At 40.3% G+C, this 21,889-nt stretch overlaps 1 protein-coding gene across 1 annotated transcript in view; it reads right to left on the bottom strand.

Moving 5' to 3' along the window:
- Nucleotides 1-205: 205 nt before the first annotated feature.
- Nucleotides 206-21,889, bottom strand: part of OCA2 (oculocutaneous albinism II) — a gene marked incomplete at its 3' end in the record, with an annotated part of 87,373 nt that continues 65,689 nt past the window's right edge. Inside the window, exons 14-17 of the mRNA XM_009084916.1 lie at nt 16,329-16,461; nt 3,228-3,375; nt 1,648-1,705; nt 206-314 (exon numbers count right to left, since the gene is read on the bottom strand). Of these exons, the coding sequence (XP_009083164.1) occupies nt 206-314; nt 1,648-1,705; nt 3,228-3,375; nt 16,329-16,461 (448 nt within the window). The remainder of the gene's footprint in view (nt 315-1,647; nt 1,706-3,227; nt 3,376-16,328; nt 16,462-21,889) is intronic.

Raw genomic sequence — 21,889 nt, forward strand, 5'->3', positions numbered from 1 at the left:
CTGTTACTCCTCCTGGGGTGACTGGGACGTGACTGTGTTTTGAAAACTTACTCTGAGAAACTGCTGTTCTGATTAACCTGGTGCAATTGTGAGGACAGAGGCATATGGAAAAAAAGCTTCTGAAGAGGTCCAGACTCAGAAAGATAGGACTAGCTTTTTTCAGGGAGGCAGCTTGTTTTACTGAGAACAAAGCTATGAAACTTACCCAGATCTAGGTAGATGCCTGGAACAAATGAGTTGAGAAAAAACATAAGAATGACACATCCCAGCACAGTCAGGCATTTGATGAGAAGAATTTTGTCTGTTATTCTGTGCTGTAGACAGACAGGAAAAAAAATTAATAACTATATTAAAGAAGGAGAGACAGGTGAAAAAATTGGTAAGTCTATTAAAGAAGGAGCTATTTATTATGCATAGAGTTCCCAAAAGCATGTGAGAAGAGCAAACTGCTGCTCCTGCATTGGGGATTCCTCTTCAGCATAAAAGACAGAACTGCTTAAATCGTTTTGAAGATCTGCATTTTGTGTGTATCTATAAAAAACCATCCAATGCACTTTAGGAGAGACAAGTATCTGGCACCTGCTGCACATTCAGCTGTGTTTAGCCACCCCCATCTCTACTCCATTCCAGCAGGAGAATTAGATTGAAATGCATGTGGCTTCATGACCCTGGACAAAACCACCTTGTTGGTTTATGTATGCTTTGAAAACTTACCAGCTACCCTAGAGGTCCCCTAAGTCCTATCCCTGTGCCTGGCTCCTGCCTCCCTGTGCCACCTTCCTCACGCTCTCACCCTCAGACCCAGAGCTCTCCCTGGAGCTGCTGCTTCTCTGCTCTGACCTCACTTCCACCACCAGCCCAGGGAATCATCTCCCAGGCTGAGTTCCTCTCCTGTTTCACATAGTTTAAAGCTCTACTAAAGTACAAGGAAGTCTCTGTGCTTTAAAGTTTGTCTCCTATGCAATGCCTTGAAAAAGTTGTAAAACCTAGTAAGAAAATCTGTTGGGTTTGCTCTGGTTTGGTGTGACATCTAGGACTGGTTACCCGGTAAAAGACTTGAGCTCTCATACATGGGCCTGGATTCATTAGTGATGCCACTGAGGGAGACAGATTCTGACATTTAGACAACTAAATTCAGGTGACATTAATCCCACTACAGTGTTTACATCTCCTCAGCTTCATAAGGACTTAGGTGGTGCCAATGTGTGCATAGCTAGGAGAACACGATTTATGCAAGTGGTTTATCCCTCCTTGAATAATAAAAGAAGGAATGTCACAGACAGTGTAGCAAATTAGAATCTGTGTTGGGTACATTAGGAGAGTATTCTATCATCATTCTTCATGGCTAGAAACAACCTACTGACACCTTCTGAGCCTTTCTGCCTATGGATTAAAATTTTAAGAAAACACTGCTGAATCGTTTACTGATTCTTTAAGTCATATTTTTCTAAGGAACAGAGGTATAAAACCTAGCAAAACCTCACTAAGTGGCTCAGCAGCTCTGTCCAACTGAGAAGCCAGTGATCCTGGCTCCCAACTGTCCTGCTATGACAGTTATTAAATTTCCACTAGATTCCAAGCACTATCTCTATATAAAGGCATAGCTTCATTTACGTGAATACTGAGAAAAAACTGCCATCTACTTACTTTTTTCTGGAGTTCCTGGATATTCGTTTCCCAGTTTTTATCTTCTTGTGAAATTTGCCTGAAAGAAAACGACACCTGCTTTTTTCCAGAGTGAAATCAGAGCTCTGCCAAGAGTCTTGGGATAAATCCTGCTCATCACATAGAGATCATGTCTTTCCCCATGTGGAGTAACTCATACCATGAAGGAGTTGTGGCCTTACAGCCAACAGCAAAACTCCCATGGCATTCAGTGAAGACTCCACTTTCGTAACAAGCTCCACTGATGCACAAACTTTCTGCTCACTGCGAGAGGCACAGGCTGGAAGGAGCAGGAAGGACTCCAGGCTGTGGATCTCGGGATAGGATCTGGCTATATGCAATGTGCAGCTCCCTCAATAGCCTCAGGAGCTGCTGAGTGTGTCCCACTGCGACAAAACAAGGGTCATGGGCTGACATCAACTAGTCAGAACACATATGTTTCACATTTGCATTTTATAAGGAAGTTTTTAAGATCTGAATAACTTCCTCATGTTACCGACATAGTCAGCCCTCCAGCAAAAAAAGCCTTGGGGTTTGCAGTCCAAGAGCACTGTTGGTAATGCTAATGACTGCTTACATTGCTGGAGATGTGCTGGAGGGACCCTGATTTTCAAGATTAAATGTAGGGGGTTTGTTTAAACTTCAGAAGTGTCTTCCTTCGAGTATCGTATCGTTTAGATGATCTGTTAGAATCTTTCAAAAATGAGGCAATTTTAAAACCCTCTCTTGTCTTTAAGTATTAATACTGTCACTCAATTCAAAGTATGCAATGTCAGCAAAAATTCTGATAAACAATCTTGTTACTGGATTAGTGTAAGAACTCAGATTTACATTTCCTTGGTCATACCATTCAACATGCTTATTAATTAAAATTAATTATTTCTGTTTCACTCTAGTCAATTCACATTAAAAATACTTATCAGTGCTCTTCTCAGTCATCAAATTCCATGGCATAACACCTGGTTTTACCAGAAGGTAAACAAAACAAGGCTATAATTTTGGTTGTTCTTAGTTATATTAATTTCTTTTCTATACATAAACAGATAATTACGTCTGCTCTCAGGTTCACACTGAAAATTTGATCATGAAATCATTTTAAAACACAGCAATTCACTGGCAACATATTTTTCACACTCTACCATTCACTAAACACGAATTTTTTCAGTAAAAATAAAGAAATTACAGCATTTAACTACACCGAAGCCACAACTGCAAGGAAAAGTGTAATGCAATATTTGTGTTCTTTTTAAACCAAAAGCCACTTGACATATCTAGGCCTTTCAATCCATCCTAAAATACTTTGTGTTTTACTGGGGGCAGCTCTTCATATCTGACCCAACACCCACCTGAACAAGTCAGAGCTAGGAATATAGACCTCATCCCAGAGAAGATCCTGGAAACCTTTGCTTTTAGATGCCACTAAAATGACCAGATATGAGCCCTTGGAAATGTCACCCCTGGTGCCAGCAGAGCCACAGTGTCACTGCTGCTGGAGGTTGGGATGGGCAGGAGCTCCCTGGGGGTGCTACCCACACCTGAGCCTGTCCTTGTGCCCTGCTCACCTGTGGAACGTCCTCAGCTTCTTCCTCAGGAGCATCTCCAGCGTCAGCACCTTCTGCAGCAGGAGGCACTTGACTGCAGTCTCCTCCCTGCTGGCAGGGTTAATGCGCTGCGCAGTCAGTCTCCACACGTAGATTTCGTGTTTCAGCTCTGGAAAGGAGCACAAACCCTTCAGCGCAAGGTCCGAGGCATAGGAAACCAGAGAGGCACAAAATATGTGCCATGTGCCCTGGACTCAAAGTATTGGTATGGTTTCCCAACAATTTTCCACTGAGGAAGCTGCTTCCCGTTCGTATAGCGAAGTTGAAGGGAACGAAAAATAAATCAACGTTTTTTAAGTTTTAAATAAATTCGTCTGAAAGTCCTTTTGCGAGGAAAGAAAAGTTCTGTCTTCAAATGCTTGCTAATGCCTTCCACAAGCTTCAGGGCTAAAATCATAGCCCGTTCATTTTTCATCAGAAAATGAGCTGTCGCTCTACATTATTGTGGTGCTAACGAGACACGAGTCACTTTGGAGTCAGGAATTGCAGCAAATGCTCCTTTGTGTGCTCAGAACAGACAGCAGGTTTCTGTGGTCATACAAGCAATTTTACCGAAGCAAAAGTGAAATTTAGGACTGTCTTATGGAATATTGTTTCAGAACATTTTAGAGGTTTCCTAAGAGGATCTGAATTTAGGCACTGAAGATATGTGTAAGCACAGCTACTGTCTCTGGCTGACCTGGGGATACCTGACCCTGTGTGAGTTCAGACAGACTCATTAACACTTCCAAATCAGACTCCATATTCTTGTCAGGTTTTTCAGTTCTTTTTGAGTTTGGTTTTTTTTCTCCCAGTATTGCTGAGGTCTTGGAGAATGACCAAAAAGCATCTGTTCCTGTCCAGGAGGATGTTAAACTGGGCATGTTGGGAAAAAAAGCTTTGATTTTTACAGGAAATCACTAAAGAAACAAAACCAGAATATTGACTCAGAAACTGGTGGAAGTGCTTCCTGGTGAAGCCACAGGATATTTCCTCACCTTTCTTTTCTGTTCCTCTCAAATTTCATGTCATTGAGGACATGTGTCAGGAACTCAAAGCTTCATATCCTAAGATCCCTGTTCAGTCAGCAAATTACTCTTATCCTAAAAATGGTTGTGGAGTCTTTGAATCATGTAAACAAACTATATCAATTATTTATAAAAAAAATAAATTATGTAATAACTTAAGAAAAATTTAAAGACATTTTGATGTAGACAGTGATGTTAACATTTTCTGCTGCAAATCCCTAGTGGTTCATGGTATCTGATATCAAAAAGAGCACTAAATGTGTTTAATTCCCCACTTTCCTTTGTGACTAAGTATTTATAATGATAATACAGAGTGAATCATGTAAAGATTGACCATGAGAAGGAATTAGACTTGACAGAGCTCAAACATTTAAGAGCAAAAGTGTGTCCAGAGCCAGATTATTTGACACAAAAAAAAAACAAGTGATCTGAACAGCAATTGACTTATATTTTGTATGGTTCATGTCTATCGGTGAGCACACAGCCATCAGAGTGGTAATGTTTGCCTAAGTCTTACAGTGCAAGACCAGAAATATAACAATATAAAAATAAAAATCCAGTGACTCTCCTGGGTTATTAAACACCTAGTGCTCAGGTACAGCTTTTCTTCCAAGAAGGGATTCATCCCTGAACCACAGGTATCAAAAAGCTGCAGAATCTTTGTAATGTATTTGGTGATTGTTGCCAGGAACATAATCTGACACAAAGTTCTGTTAGAACAGACACATGTCCTGCTTCTCAAAGGATCCCTATGACTTTGTGTGGAGACCCCCTGGTCATCGTTTAGTTTTGCATCAACATCTGTGACACACACAAACACATCAGCAGTGACTTTCCACTCTCCTGGAAAAAGCAAAATGTCCTTTCTGCACTGCTTTCTTACATGATTTTCAGGTCGATTAGGCTGTAGCTTTGAAACTGTCATCAGTCCAAGGGAAAGTGTCATTTTGTCTTTTTCTCTGGCAAATGCTCATGCTCATCCAGTTTCTATTCTACTTCCCTACAGCTTGTCTTTGCTGCCACTTTTCTGATGACATCTCTTCATCCTGCTATAGCATTTCCCCCATTCCTTCCCACTGAAATTTCACCCAGGGTTTTGCTGACAGAGGGAAGCTGAATCATTCACCATCTAAACGAGATGCAAATCCCCCCCAGTTATTTTCAGACAAAGCATCTTCATCTCCTCTCCTTCTGAAAGAGGCAGTTATCCTCACGGTCTCTGTGCCACAGACAAACCCACAGAGTGCAAAGCAGAGCTGCAGATCCCTCTTCCACATCTCAAGTGCCCTGGGGCTGATCTCCAGGCTGAGCAAAGTCAGCCTGGTGCTTTCTGGGCTCTGTTAAAAAAGAAACACGTGTCTTCACACGGCTTTGATCGTGTCTTTAGGTACAGCAAGTGCATGCTTGATTTTTCAGTCATTAGTTTTCCAAACATCCCAAGGCTGTGAACATCTGACCTGCTGTGGAATTTACTTCAGAGTAAACTGTACTTTGAAAATCAGAACCGTGGATACATCTTTTATACAGTGACTCCTGTTGAAGTAATAATTCGTGAAGAGGTTTTCTAGGTCATCCCACAGCATGTTTCTCCTATTTCTCTTTCATGCACACTCTTATTGTAAAAGCCAATTGTGGCATCAGGTGCTACATATGTATTAGCAGCAGCTTTTGTCTTGAAGTAAATATAATACAGGACCTGGAAGCCAGCAGTAACACTGAACATGGCCAAAATCCTTTGCATCTTGCAGCACTTCTCCCATTTTATGTCTGCAAAACCATTTGGGCAGCAACCCCAGAGCTTGGGGACATCTGATATTTTATGGCATACTAAGTTACACATGGACAAGGCTTCGTGCAACTGCAGAGTCTCCCCAATCACTCTGAAGTTCTGGCCAGGACAGCACAAGGGCAGCATTTGGCTGCCACTGAATGGGGAAGTCTCACACCACATTTCTCCACGTCCATAAACTCCTCTCTCCTCCTCAGGTGGGGCCTAATGGTCACGTTACACCAGGGTGAGATTTCTCCACTCACTCTCCCAACAAACCCAACCTCCAGGGTTTTCACAGGGGAAGCTTTGTGGTGGGTCAGCCTACTAACCAACCCATCCTACCACTGCTGTAACTGAAATGGGCATTGGTGCCACGGCAGTTTATCATACATCAGATAAATTAAACATGTAACTGCAGCTGTAATAGCATGGTCACAGTGCTAGGAGCCAAGCTAAGTTCAGTATGCAGAGATCTGGAGTCCAATGAGGCAGGAGAGCTGCAGCTCAGTCTGGGAATTCAGCTCATTATGGTACTAAAATCTTTGTGAACGTGGTACATTCATAAAGCCCACAAGGCACCACAGCAATAAACCTAGCATTATTATTTCACTAAAATTGCCTTTTATCCTCTCTTTTTTTCTTTTTCCACAGGAAGTCCATTTCCAACAAGAAAATAATAATTTTTGGCTTAGTTATAGGATCAAATAAAGGATCATCAAACACATTAAACCCTATGTTGCTAATCTGTTCCAGTTTTGTCATTTATCATATTTGCTGTGGAGACCACAAATATGCCATCCTGGACCCACTGAGTTTAATGGAATTTCAGCTGCTTACTTGGACTGTGACATTTCAGAAAAGACTTTATGCCTTTTATAAAATACTAAATTTAATTAAAAAATGCATATTATTATTTCTGCAATCTGACAATTAATAGTCAGATTGATTTTCAGCTGAATAATCACACACTCCCTCCCACCCAACTGCCAATAACAAAGACATCCTCAAAAACTGAGTGTAATTAATTCCCAGTCTCAGAATGTGAAAAGGCCAGTTTTGTTAATTGAAGATACTCAGAAGAGCATGACCAACCTTGATGAGATGATAAGAATTACCATAAAATGGCAATATTTCACTTGCAAGTGCACTAAATACATTCACTATCTGCTGCAAGCAACACAAGTTTGCTCTGCTGGGCTGTGACTAACACGCAGAGCATGTTCCTCTGAATGTTTGGGGTTTGTTTTTTTCTCCACATGCTGCTGTAGCTTAGCTCTTTTCAGTAAAGCAAATATTTTTCTTAGCTAACTTCTCAGAATGAGAATACTTCTGCATAAATGTTAACTGAAAAGCAAATTAAGTATCAGGAATTATATCCTAACCTAGTAGTAGTAACTATAACCTTCAGTAATTTTTAAATCCCTGTTATTATGTAATCAATCCTCTAAGCATTATTAGATGGTGTCACCTCCACTCTAAAAGTGCAGAAACTAAATCCGGAAGGTGAAACCCAAGAGTAGAAAAAATTCACCTTGAGGGATATTCCATCTCAGCAACTCATGCCCCTCTCCCAGAGGCAGCACAAGCATAAAGGCCTCCAAAATACCACAAAATATGCTTTGCTTGTTCAGCCCAATACTTGCAACAGAATGCAAGAAACCTGCCCAAAGCTGCATAAAGCAGCACAGAGCATTTCTATAATAATAATAATATTTCAGTCCACCAGCTGAGGCCCCATTTGGTCAGCAGGCACCTAATGCCCCTCTGTCACCCATCGCACAGGAATTGCAGCACAGCCTCATCCCTAGGCAGAGCAGCTGAGCCTGGGCAGAAACGCAGAGTTCAGAGGGTGCCACACTCCATGGTCTCCCAGGAGTCATTCTGGGTGAGCAGGGCAGGCTGCAGCCTCAGGACTCAGCCTGCTCAGAAAGCTGCAAATCAGCAAGTTTTCTTCTTCTGCTTCTGCTTCAAAACCCAACTGGAGTGTTTTCCTCACTGTGCTTTGGGTTTCCCTCTGTCATTTTAGCTACTGAAAAAATCTACAACACTACGAACTTACTCCTGCATTTGATAAAGGAATAGTCAATTTAATATATCTATGATGGACACATAAGACTCAAACAGAGTAATGCAAAGATATTAAAGGGGGTTAGACCTCTCCTAACATATCAGGAGGGTTGATAAAGACACACATTGCTCTGCAGTTGATTTGTCCTGAACAACAGATGGATCTGTCTCTCTCAGGTGATATGGGTCTGTTCTCATCTCTTCCTAAGTCAGACTTAGAGCCACAAATTTATTTCAGTCCTTGTGGGTTTGCCCCTTAGTTTCCTCTCCCACAATTCCCCATCTTTAAAAAACAGGAATCTGAATATATTTTGGTTCCATGTGTGCTCATTAACACTTGTCTAATGTGCTCACAACACTCTGTTGTGTTGCACTAAGAACGGCACAGGGTCACGGGAAATCAAGAGTCAAGTATATTGAGCACTCATTTATCTAAAATTGCACTGTGGTTTGTCTCAGAATATTTCCCTCAGGTGTGAAATCTAGACAAATAATCCCAGTTTGCTCACTATCAAAAAGATTTTATTCAGACTGCCAGACTTACCAATGAAAACCAATTTTCCTGTTCTTTTCCCTCAAAGTACAAGTCTTAGTTTTAAAAAAATAAATCTCCATTCAACTCACTATACTCTGCTCAAAAGTGAATACATTCCAATCATCAAACATTTTGCACAAAATATAACTACTGCTGCTGTCCTTTCAATAGAAGGAAAACCAGAAAAAGTGCTGCAAGCCACCACTTCAAGGTGGTATTCCCAAAGTACTGTTAAGGAAAAAATTAATCATTGCATTGAGCCTCAAGAGGACAACTCCCTTTTGGCTTGTTCCAAAAGGTTTTGTCTCCTCTAATGTAATTTAAAATCTGTCAAGGTTACACTTGTATTTGAAACATCATCACAGTGAAAGCTTTTTGCAGCAAGCACAGATAACATGTTACATTAACCTAAATAGTTCTTTTAAGCTCTATCAGGACATTCTGATGAACTTCAGAACCATCAGGCTAAAGTCAAAAGAAATTGTCATAGCTTCACCAAAACACTGTTAATGCAAAGGTTGGGATTTACCCCCCAGTGTTGGTCTGTAAACCATTTCAGTTGTGGTATGTATACAAGAACAGAGGCTCACAAGGCTGTAGCAGAAAGAAGAGGTGTCCCTACCTTTAGTTTTACTTCCCAACAGTGATTTTTCTGTACTGATTCCTTCCATGAAAAATGTGTATAATAAATTGTGAAGTGCTGCTCTATTGATTCAAAATGACACTCTATTATACTTTCTCTCTGCATAAGACACCTAAAGTAATCTTGCTGCTGCCTTCTTGTGATGGCTACATTAGCAATGCACTCAGCTAATTATATGAGGTTGTCATGTTCCCCTTGTTCTGCAGTGTCAGAATACTATTTTTATCATCTGAGGACAAGAAAAGACAGATCAATCTTTTCCTCTTTCCAAGGGGAATACTCCATCCATCCTAAAGCATTTCAAAGGATACAGGATTTTAAGCATAAAATTTTCTAAAATATTTAAAAATATGAAAGTCTTCGATCTGTGCTGAGTAAATAACTACACTGATTTTCAGTCCTGATCAGTGGGAGTGCTATTAAAGGTGCAAATAATAAAAAGACAGATTTTGGTTTACATTTTCAAACATAAAGCCATGACCCTGGTTGATCCTGATATAATATGTAAAAAAAGAATATACACAATGTCTGAAGAGATATTAAGACTACCTAGTTCCTCTGAGATGGAACTCTTACAGTTCTCTCAAATAAAAGACACAACATGGACGAGAAAGATATGATGTTAGATACCAAGATGGTTCCTAGGAAAGATGCATCCTTTAGTTTAGCAAGTTAATATCCACAGTAGGAGAATTTAAATGTTAACTATTTGCTATTCATTGTTAACATACATAACTGGATTGCAGAGAAAAGAGAAAAAAATCCAAACAACTCACATTTTACTGTTTACGTTGTTCTCCAAGATTTTAAAATGCTCTCCATATATTGCAATGAAATGAGCATCTTGGGTTGGGACAGTGCAGTGCATATTGCAGAGCTGCCATCCAGACTGAGCTTGGAGTCCAATGCTTGAAAACATCTTGAAATATTCCTTTCTTTGGACATTATTATCATCCTAATCTTCTTGCTTGACCCAGAGCAGCACATGTACTGGTGCTGCATTTCTGGGCCCCCTCTTTGCTGCTGAGAGACCCTGCTGGATGTTGCTATGATTTTATGGGAGCTTTTTCCAGTTCAAAGTGTCTGGAGCAGCACTGGGGCTTTCTTGCAAGGCATCACAGCAGTTCTTCCCCACCAGTAAACCCAAAGGTTTTGCATCACACTGCAGGGCACAGTGTGAGGGCACAGCATGAAGTGTTGTGCTAGAGGATGAAGAGACCACCCAGACATCCCATGCCCTAAGAGAACAGCAAAGCTGTTAACCCACTGACTGGAGTCTCCTGTGCTGGGACCATTCCCCAGGCAGGCACATCAGAGGGGTGAAGGGATTCACCTGGCCAAGGTAACAACCAGAGCACTGAGCTGTACCTTCTGCACAGCTACACCCACAGCTGAGGATGCCTGAGCTTGGCAAATCACACAGAGCACTAGGGCACACAGAGGGGAAAACTCACCAGCTATGGTGTTAAACGAGGTTTTCAGTTTTACCTTGTTTTCTCTTTCAATCATCCTCTTAGCTCTGCCATTCCTGGCACAGCTTCACACCAAACAAGTCCTGATGTGAGCAGTGTGTGCTCTAAATCCAGGAGCAGTGCCTGATGTCTTGCAGGCAGCACAGTCCTGTCATCTGCACCTCTGACAGCCCTTAGTTATAATTCCCCTTCTTCTGTCCTCCCCTAGACTTTCTACCTTTTCACTGCTGATTTTGTATCTCTTTTTTCCCCTTCTCCTCTCCCCTTTCTTCCCTTTGGGAAGCATCTGTAAGGCTCCACATGGAAGAAAGAAACAGATTTGTTCACTCATCTGGTTACCACATTTCACCTTGTGGGAAACAACAGCATGTTTTTCACACATTAAGCACTTTACACATGACTATGATTAATTAGCAAATTCCTTCTGTTTTCAGCTTTCCATGCTGACTCTCACACTACCATCAGGATTTGCCCAGCTGCTGCAGAGAGTGAGCCACACCAGAGGGAATAATGTGCTCCCTCCCTCTCCTGGCAGTGTCACTCCTGTTTCAGGGCTGGATCTCTCTTTTAGCCAGTGAAACAATCATAAACTAGAGCAAGCAACACAGCAGAAATGGGGAACTGGTGCCAAAGAAGTTGTTGTGCTGGGAGAAAGTTCATCCTGTTTGGCAAAAATGGCAATAATAATGCTTGGCACCAGACCATGTGCCACCCTCTCCTGGGGATAAACAGCCTCTCCAAATGCTGATGTCCACATCTCCACAGCTTGATAGCTCAGGTAGAATATTGTTAGGCTTCTCAGGGACTAAATAATTGTATTGTTAAGATTATTGTTAACCCTTAGGGGAAGAAAAAACTTTGGTTTCAAGTTTATGAGGGAGAAGGGGAGTGTGAACAGTAAGATTAAGTCCTCTTACACTCATGTATTATTATTTCCCCTTACATTTTCTTTCGGGAAAGTGTAGATATATACATTTTTTAAATCTTTGTATCTTACTCTTCTAACCCTAGCATCTTTTCCTGCATCACACACGACAATGTGCAGGTTCATCAGCTGAAAGACACACTTTAAAAAGTCCTCAAAATATCCCTTCCTTCTGAAAAAGCATTAGATTTTCTCTCTCATGGGTGAGCTCTTCAGGTTCTTTATTTTTGTGATATGCCTCACTTCGAGCCATTGCAGGTAGATAGTGGTTCCTGGAGAAGGAACCTGCAATATTTTCTGCAGCAGAGGTGCCACAGCCAACAGATCAAAGACACTGGTTATACAGATCACTGAAATGAAGCTGACAATGTATCTTCAGAATAAAAGAATTGTCTGTTTTTTGAATGAGTGCTTCTCCATTCTCAATAATCTATGTAGCCCAAAGCAACAGAAAAAACCCTCAAAGCACATGGTGTACATGGAAAACAAAATCTGAGTAGAATAATATGCCAATTAAATCTCACATCTCTTGTTTAATTGCTAACTGGGGCCAGGGTGAGGGAAGGATGGGATTTAGTTGATTAAAACAGCTGCTTCAAACAAGCCATGGGAGGTTAGCACAGAACCATTGCCCCCTGAGGTGGAGGAGCCCTGGAGCTCCTTGGGGCCCATTCTGCAAACCCAAACCATGGCAGATGTCTCCTAATGAGCTGTGTTGCTCTCTTTCTCTTCCCCTTCCACAGAAATTTCCAATAGAATGAGTGGCTCTCCAGCATTTGCTCTAATTGAGCAGCCACTGATTAGGTTGACAGGAATGGACCAACAGCTGATTCTAAGGACACATGGTCTACTGATTTGGAAGCTGCTAGATCTGAACAGACTAAACTGCAATTAACAAAGGCTACCAAGAAATGAATTGAGGAAAATATGCTAACCAGTGTTTCACCAGTACAGTGTCTCACTGGCAAAAATACTACATCAGTGGACAAACTGAACTGATCAAATTAATCAAATAAATTGTCGTGCACATTTGATTTCTTAAAAATCCAAAACACTTGCTCTAAAGGTTTATAGCCAAAAATGTCAATAAAATGATTTTCTAAAATATATATTTACAACATGATGCTATTACATCAGGACCAATATTTCTTACAGCTGGCAGAATGAATTTTCTGACTCTTTAGCACAACATGATGCTATTACATCATGACCAATATTTCTTACAGTTGGCAGAATGAATTTTCTGACTCTTTAGATATTACTTATCTTAAGGCACCTGGTGAGGTACTTTTAAAGATAATATAAGTACATAATAGTTATTCATAGAAATGTTCATGAAGCGATGCTTTTTATTAGAAAATAATAAATTATTAAAAGAAGATTAACTTTTTTAAATAAGAAAGTTGGGAAGTTACAAAAAAATGCTGAATACCAAGAACACAATAATGTATTTCCAGGCAACGAAGAAAAGTAATCATTACATATAATGATGCATAATTACACAGGATTTTTTCTGGGAGGTGGCAAGGGTTCCTCTCCTCCTCAAGATAAAAATAATTCCTTTCCCAGAGATCATCTGTTCCTCAAAGGATTCTTATTTTTGAGCCCTGTGTAGAGTAGGTAGGAACTTGCTCCGTATTGAACATCTTTGTTTAGAATCATAGAATCACAGAAAGATTTGGGTTGGAAGAGGCTTATCAGGGTCATCTAGTCCAATCCCTCTGCAATGAGCAGGAACATCTTCCACTAGAATAGGTTGCTTAGAGACTCATCCTCTCTGATCCTCAGTGTTTCCAGGGATGAGCATCTGTAACCTCTCTGGGTGACCTGTTAGTGTTTCACCACTGGCACTGTTACATCTAGTCCCAGTCTACCCTTTTTTAGTTAAAAACCATATGCCTTGTCCTATCACTGCAGCTCCTACTAAAATGTTGGTCCCCATCTTTCCTATAAGCCTCCTTTAATTATTGAAAGGCTGCAATAAGTTCTCCCCAAGAGTCTTCTCTTCTCCAGGCTGAGCAACCCCAAATCTCCCATCCCACTCTCCTGGGACAGTGAGTGCAAACACACATTGTCAGCTCATTTCCAGCCTTACCCCACCAGCACAAAGAAGAGGAGGAGCAAGAGGACAATGTTCAGATGGTGCATTTCAGTGGTCTATTAGAGAAAAGTTGGGAGTGGATATTATTTATCTCATGGCATTTTCATCCCTCTTTAAAATACTGACTTTGACCAGGCAAGTAGGAAGATCATCCACTCATGATACAGATCACAATGTTTATTAGTGAGTTTTTTATGCGTATTTATTTTGTGTAATGATGTCTTCCTATTAGACAAAAAATCAACATTAATTATTTGGGATTGACAAATTTAAGGCACATCTATGGCTAGGAGAGGAGAGCATCCCTTTCCATGTGTTAGCACTGTCAATTTTCAGTGACTTACTTTCTCTTAAAGGAAAAAAAAATTCCTGGCACATAAAATTCAAACTATTTGAATGGAAACTGATGCAGCATAAATTGAAGTGAGACAGAAGTATCCTATTGGTAAAGAAAGTCTTTTCTCTCTTTGACTCAGAAGTATATAGCAAATTTTCAAGGTAAGAAAATCTTCTTGCAGCATCTTCCAGGGTACAACAGGGTAGAAAAAGGAGATTCTTGATGGCTTTCTGAAAAATTTGCCACAGAGACTATTTGAATGGAAACTGATGCAGCATAAATTGAAGTGAGACAGAAGTATCCTATTGGTAAAGAAAGTCTTTTCTCTCTTTGACTCAGAAGTATATAGCAAATTTTCAAGGTAAGAAAATCTTCTTGCAGCATCTTCCAGGGTACAACAGGGTAGAAAAAGGAGATTCTTGATGGCTTTCTGAAAAATTTGCCACAGAGGAAGAACCTAGGCATTTTAGGGATTGAGGTAACTTCTTTAATTCTCTTGCTCTCTGTCTCAGATCTCTAAGGGTGCAGAAAACCTCAGCTGCTTTAAAATGAAAATCTCATACCAGATTGATATATGCAAGACAGGATAAGTCCCCTTAATTCTCTTAGAAAACAAGTAGTAAAACCTCTAAAACACCTCAAAAAATCTTTTGGATCTTAATACTGGGAAAAACTTCATCCCCTAGAGACATAAACAGGTAAGGTGAGTGCACCTTGTGCTGAGTGGGGGCTGAAGTCCCTCGAAATCTAATGTCTTCACAAGAATTTCCTAAGCAGTGAAATCTCTTCTCTGACCCTTCTATCAGAAGGAATTCAAGAGACATGTACAATCCACTGAGGAGAGGACTGTCACTTCTGCCTTTTTAATAAAATCCTACCCCTAAAGCAAATATTCCCTGGAACAACACAAGGCACTACAAGTTGTACTCATTTTGCCTAAATGAGTTACCTATCATGAAGATCTTTGCCACTGAGTTAGTCACCTTGGACTCTCCTTAAATTCAAAAGAGAGAATTAAACTTTTGGGGGCTGTTCTATTGTAGGCAGCTGCATTAGTCTTTAAAAGTACTTATTTTTCTCCACAGGTTACAAATGAAGCAAAGATATATCAACTGTACCCAAAATTGTCCTCCCCATGCTAAACAGGTGCCAAACACACAAGTTCAGAGACATCATACAATACATTGAAAAAAATTGTCCTCCCCAGGCTAAACAGGTGCCAAACACACAGGTTCAGAGACATCATACAATACATTGAAATGTATGTTGCATGGTCAGGGGAAGCCTGGACCCTAAATCTTCTGCAGCCAAAAATGAAAAAAGCATCAGTCCCAGGGAAGAAACAGTTATTCTTGACTATCTTTGTACAAAGCTTGCTAAGAAATTATACTTGGTGAATTATATCTTACCTCGTAAAGAAATTGTGAACATTTGGGGACTGTTATTAAATTTCATCACTGAAAGAGAAGCCCTAGAACAATGATGAAGACTTCAAAATGACTGAATAGAAAGACATAAAAGCATAAAGACAAAAAGGGGCCAACACAGTCAACAGTCATTGAAACAGCTTTAACAAAACTTCTAGAGACTACTGAGGTGAGTGACATCAAAAGACACAGATTCAGTCCCACTGAACTGCAGAAATTATGCACCAGGGAAATTTAGGATGAGAAGAATCACAGAGACAAGCTGGAATGAACTGGAAAAGTTCTGCTTTGATGAAAAGTCTTTCACTGACCACTGACCAGGAAAAGATTGCTGAAAGAATCCAGTGGAAGAAAACCAGCAGTGAGGGAATCCACCAGTTCACTCTGCCTCTCGTAAGGGAAACTTGGGGTATTTCTAAAGCTACTTGGTGAACTCAGCAGCTGGAGCAGATGTTATCTGCTGCAATACAGGACATCCTGGGGTTCAAGCCTGTGTCTATAACAAATGATGCAAAATATCCCTGCAAATTTTGAAAGATGTTTAGTACTTCATGTTGAAACCTCAATCTTAGCACCAGAAAAACATCCACTTATAAAATCAGAAAATATCACAACTAAAAATAAAATCTAAATTATTAGTTGAAAAATTAATGTCCAGAGACTGAAGGAGAGCTAACAGTTCTGTTTGAAGATAACATTGCACTGAGCTCTATTCAGTTTCCATTTAGCACATATTCAGTGTAATGACAGTAATATTGTTTCCATGCTCACACTTACCAACAATTTCACTTGGCTCCTTATTGTAAAGCTTTTTGTTCCAGTAAAGGAGTCTGAGAAAAGGAAAGGAGACCAGAACAACAAGGCATATACCCACAAACATATGCCCTGTGAAGGCTGCAAAATCCAATCCCTGAAAATAGAAATGAAAACCTAAATTAAAAATCACTTATCTTTCTATATTGCCTACAAGGAAAAGTATTCAGCTATAAGGACTTTAGAAATCAATAATAAATATAAAGCAATAAAGTGAGTTCCAAGCACAGTATCTGCTGTATTTCATCTGTTTCAAGGAGACAAGCCACATTACAATTTAATTCAGAGAGCTAAAACACAGCATTAGGAGTTATTCTAAGACACACTTAGTGTTCCTACATAGACAGCAAAAAAAATCCAAACGGAATTATTAACTTCCACTTCTCACTTAAATCACTGTAAAATAATATTAAATCACACTGAATCTCAGACATATTTAAATTTTGATGACCAGCTTTTGTGTTAAACTGATGACAACACGGATTTTTACAATTCTATCTGAACCATTCTTCACCAATAAAAATGTTATATTTCAATATTCTGCTTGTTTCTCTGCCTGGTTAATAAATGGACATATTTCTTTACATTTTTTCACAATGAAACCCTTTAATGAAGGGGCTCCCAATAAGGTTAAGCAGAACATACTAAAAAATTACTTTTTCAAGCAATAAGAATGAATAGTGACAACTTGCCCTGAGACTTTGAAGTTAGCCATGCTTTGTGTAGGGTGTTGGACTAGATAACCTCTAGGGTCCCCTTTGTGTAGGATATTGGACTAGATAACCTCTAGGGTCCCCTTTGTGTAGGATATTGGACTAGATAACCTCTAGGGTCCCCTTTGTGTAGGATATTGGACTAGATAACCTCTAGGGTCCCCTTTGTGTAGGGTGTTGGACTAGATAACCTCTAGGGTCCCCTTTGTGTAGGGTGTTGGACTAGATAACCTCTAGGGTCCCCTTTGTGTAGGGTGTTGGACTAGATAACCTCTAGGGTCCCCTTTGTGTAGGGTGTTGGACTAGATAACCTCTAGGGTCCCCTTTGTGTAGGGTGTTGGACTAGATAACCTCTAGTGTTCCCTTTGTGTAGGATATTGGACTAGATAACCTCTAGGGTCCCCTTTGTGTAGGGTGTTGGACTAGATGACCTCTAGGGTTCCCTTTGTGTAGGGTGTTGGACTAGATGACCTCTAGGGTTCCCTTTGTGTAGGGTGTTGGACTAGATGACCTCTAGGGTCCCTCCCATCTGAATTATTGCACTGTTCCACATTACACACACTGGGGAGGATCAGGGTTAGCCTTTGGGCTGGGATTTTCTGCAGTAGTCATGAGTCACCTGTCCAAAAGATGTTAGCCACGAAGCTCCAAGGGGGATCACATCCAAGTACTCTGGTAGTGAGGAACTGTGGTATGGTCACAGAGTAGAGGTTGTCTGAGCCACTGATCCCAGCAGAGCAGCCCTTGGCACTTGGAAGAAACCATGGTCCAATCCCTGGACAGCTCAGGATGTCCAAACTCAATTTTCAGAGCATCTGCTGATCTCCCAGAGACTCTAGAAGGTTAGTGGATCTCCCAGTGACACACCTCTATGTGTCTATAGTGCTTTGCTTTTCAAACACAATCTTCCTATTGATCCTTCTGAAATTCCAATGCATACTGAAAACAGCTTCCTATGTAAAACCAAGAGAAGTTACCTCCTGTGTGCTAAGACTATTGGGAACTTACTACCTCAAACGTGTGTTCTTCTATATTGTCTCCTACTAAAAGAATTTATGTGGAAATTTCCTAGTTGAAATGTCTCTGGTTCAAAAAAGACCAAAAAAAAAGGTTTCTCTATTGCACCACAGGGTATAATAAAAAGACACACGACACGAGAAAGTGATTACAGTCATAAAGAACTTTCATAGCCAGATAAAGATTGGTGCTCTCTGGCAAAAAGAATCCATAGTTTGCAGGCAGTTAAAGAAATCTTAAATATAAATATGCAGACCTAGGATTAGAATTTGATACTATTAAAAATACAGGTTTAAGCTCCATGAGGTATAGAAAATCATCTTTAGTTGCTATGTAATAGTAGATTCCTTGACTCTTCCACTCTCCAGACATGAAAAGGTGAAACTGTTCACCTGTTCATTCTCTGGCCTTTCACCAGAACTCACCCACAGCCATTGCTTTTAGGAAAGCAGAAGGAAGACTCTTCAGGAATTGGAATTATTTTAAGATTATTTTAAGAACTGGACATGAAAAATGTGACACCAGAAAGGAAAGGAATGTCCCTTCTTTCAGTTAGCCTACATAACAGGTCAGGTGTCTGGCACCTCTGTAAGACAGATTTTACAAGCCAATCTTTATAAATGCTCAGAAAGATTGGCCTCTGGGCACCAGGTCAAGGTTCAGAGCTGCAAGAGACATTTCTATGAGGGATGAAATCAACATTCGTAACTCTAGGAAACTTACAAACAGCAATGAATAAAAAAAGAAATCCCACAAAGACTCAATGTCTGTGAGATGTGCTCCCTAAGTATATAAAGTCCATATCCCCCATGTTCATTTCCTTCATTACAGCCATTTAAAAGTGACAATAAATCAAATTTATATATGAGTTGCCTCTCAGATTACAGCCAAAGAAAGAAAATATCAGAAAATATCAGCCAGAAAAATAAGAACCTTTAAAGCAAGGTGAAGCAGCCTTGGTTCAGAAATTTCTCAGCTATTGACAATGTATCATCAAACAGCTCAGGAAGCATCCAAAGTCAGTGTGCAGTTTTGTGTGGTCTCTAAAATGGCATCAGGAGAGGTAGGAAGCTGAAAGGAATTAAGTGGTAAAAACACTGAAGCTACCCAAGCCAAAATAACAACGCCTAAATCTGACTGGGAAAAAAATTCTCTGAAAGACAAAATGCCTGGGAAACAGCTGGTTGAGGAGCAAGAAAGTAATCAGGAGTGGTCAAAATATGCTCAATACAGAATTACCAGAACAAGAAAAATTACTTTGGCACTCAAACTAGTCATAAAAAAGCAATGGAGATGAAGTTTTCTTAGGCTGGAGCAACATGCCCAGATCATGAAGAAAGGTGCCAACTACCAGGCTGAGAATGATGGCAGAAATTCTCTGCTGAGAGACTCAGGCATAAAGAGAAATACCAAAGCAGGAATTAAAAAAAATATATAAATAGGAACCCAAACAATTCTTGGTAACTCTCAAGTTTAAATATGTGATGTCTCCATCACATGTTAAAGGACCTTGAATTTAACAAAGTGGCTCCTTGCAAATAAATGCAGATCTACAAAGTCACTCACCTTTACAGTTTTATTATCACATCAATTTCAGAGAAAAAAAATTGTGCCTTGATACTGAAATGCCACAATGCAGAAACTTCTCAAGAAATACAGCACAAGAAATGTGGCACTTGAAAACGACAAAACTGATTTCTCCATGAAGAAAATTACATCAACCTAGAAGGCAAACTAAACTGCTGAGGTTAAGAATGAGGTCTCAGGTCTGACTGATCGTTGAAACGAATTGAAATGAGATAGAGATCACAAAACTCTTTTTAAAAAATCAGGATTAACACAACTTCATGACATAAGAGCTGACGTAGATAAGCCTTAAAAGTGATTTGCAGACACCATCACAAGAGGGGGAAAAATTGTAGACTAGATTTTTTTGGCATCTTATCCAGGAGTTTGCTTTTCAAAGGGAGCAGCTGGGCTGAGATTCAGGATTTTGTTAAACTTCATAGCATCACCCCATTGATCTTTCTTATCCCTGAGATCCCTGGGGGAAAGGAAACGTGCTGCTCTGCTCCTTCTGCAGAACAGCTGAAAATAATAATTTGCTAACATGGAGCTTTCCTATTTCAGGAAAGAGTTGCATGACAGTATTGCCTGTGATCATGCAAGGCTGGAGTCAATTCTCTTCCCACCCCTCTCCATCCCTCCCTGCACTGGTCCATGAGACAGGGAGTGGAAGTGAATCCTGGGCATTGGGCCACCCATGCCCTGTCGCCAGGAGGAGGCTGAGGAATACCAAGTGCACTGGTTTTTAGGGCTGAGAGCAGAAAGGCTCACAGTGAAACACACAACTGATGCTTTGGGCTGAGCACTCAGCACCAGCCCCTGCAGCACAGAGAATGTGTTATCAAGGAAAAAGAAGGCCAATTTCACAGCAGGCATTGGCAGAGCCTCTTGGAGAAATCTGAGAGACCAAAGGGCTTTCACTGCACAGCAGACAACACACCATGCAACAAATCTCAAGATGGTGTCAGAGCTGCTTCATCAGTTGCTCCTTTCCCACACCCTGGAAAGGACGTGGAGCATCCCCATGGAGCTCACCCATACCCTGGGTGGCTGTGGAGAGCACAGTCTCCACATCCTGAGCCCTCTGCACTGCTGGGCCAGGGCTCAGCAGTGTGAAAACACATTCAGGTGCTCCTCGTGTCTGCAGCACACAACAGAATGTCATTTTCACAAAGCTTTTCTTTCTCCTGCACAATAGGCTGGAATAGAATTGACATGCACCATAGACAAGAAACACTTTTCTTCCAAGAGATTTCAATCTATCAGCTAAATACAAAACATGCTTTAAATGTCCCTTACTTGAGGCTATGCTGATTGTGTCAAATTTCTCCTGTTCCCCAGCTGACAGAAAATCTAAAGATTTTGTTTTAGTGAGACAACAGCCTAAAGGTTCCCCTTGCCTACAGACTCAGAGCTGAACCAGAGTGAGCATCTCTCCTTGGTTTATTGCTTAAAATGCAAACTCAAATGGATCAGTTTCATATTAGGAGGAAGTTATCATACTCTTTTCCTAAAATGCTAACTTTCTATCATCTTGATTATCTTTTTTTTATAGCTTTTGGAGACGTGAAATTAAATTCTAGTAATTCAGACCTTTCCACAAGAAATCTGCCGTTTTAGAGCGAAGAGAAAGCAAAAATTACAGCTAGGTACAGCAATTCAGGGAGCAGCAAATACTGTGCTTCTAGCCAGAATGACCTTTACTTAATATTTTAAAACTAATAAAATTAGGAAGAGCAAAAGTAATCTATTATTTCTACTCTGTTTAAACATCCCTTCTAGCTGAGTGACTGTGTACCTTGTCCCAGGGGAGCTGCTCATGATGTCACTGAGCCAGAAATCACTGATGCTCTAACCCAGTTACATGAAGATAATGTTTATCTGAGACACTGATGAACCTCCTTTCTTGTTTTGCACTGTACTCTATAATGATTACTGCATGCAGAGCTGGGAAAAAATTGGAAATCAGCCGTAAAACCCACAGATTTTATTTCATACACTTTACCTAGGATTTGATTTTTTCTTGAGAAAAGGAATCAATGAAACATTGAGTGAAGGCGTAGAGTTCTACAAATTGATTAAAAGTTTTAACAAGCTTAGAAAACTCAACAAAAATAGCCTAGTAAACGACAGGAATCCATTTCACCAGTGCTTGAAATATCTGAAATTTTTGGTACCACAATTTATCATTGAGTACAATCAACTAATATCACATCGTGCTGAATTTCA

Source organism: Acanthisitta chloris, unplaced genomic scaffold, assembly GCF_000695815.1.
Source record: "Acanthisitta chloris isolate BGI_N310 unplaced genomic scaffold, ASM69581v1 scaffold13101, whole genome shotgun sequence".
Taxonomy (NCBI): domain Eukaryota; kingdom Metazoa; phylum Chordata; class Aves; order Passeriformes; family Acanthisittidae; genus Acanthisitta; species Acanthisitta chloris.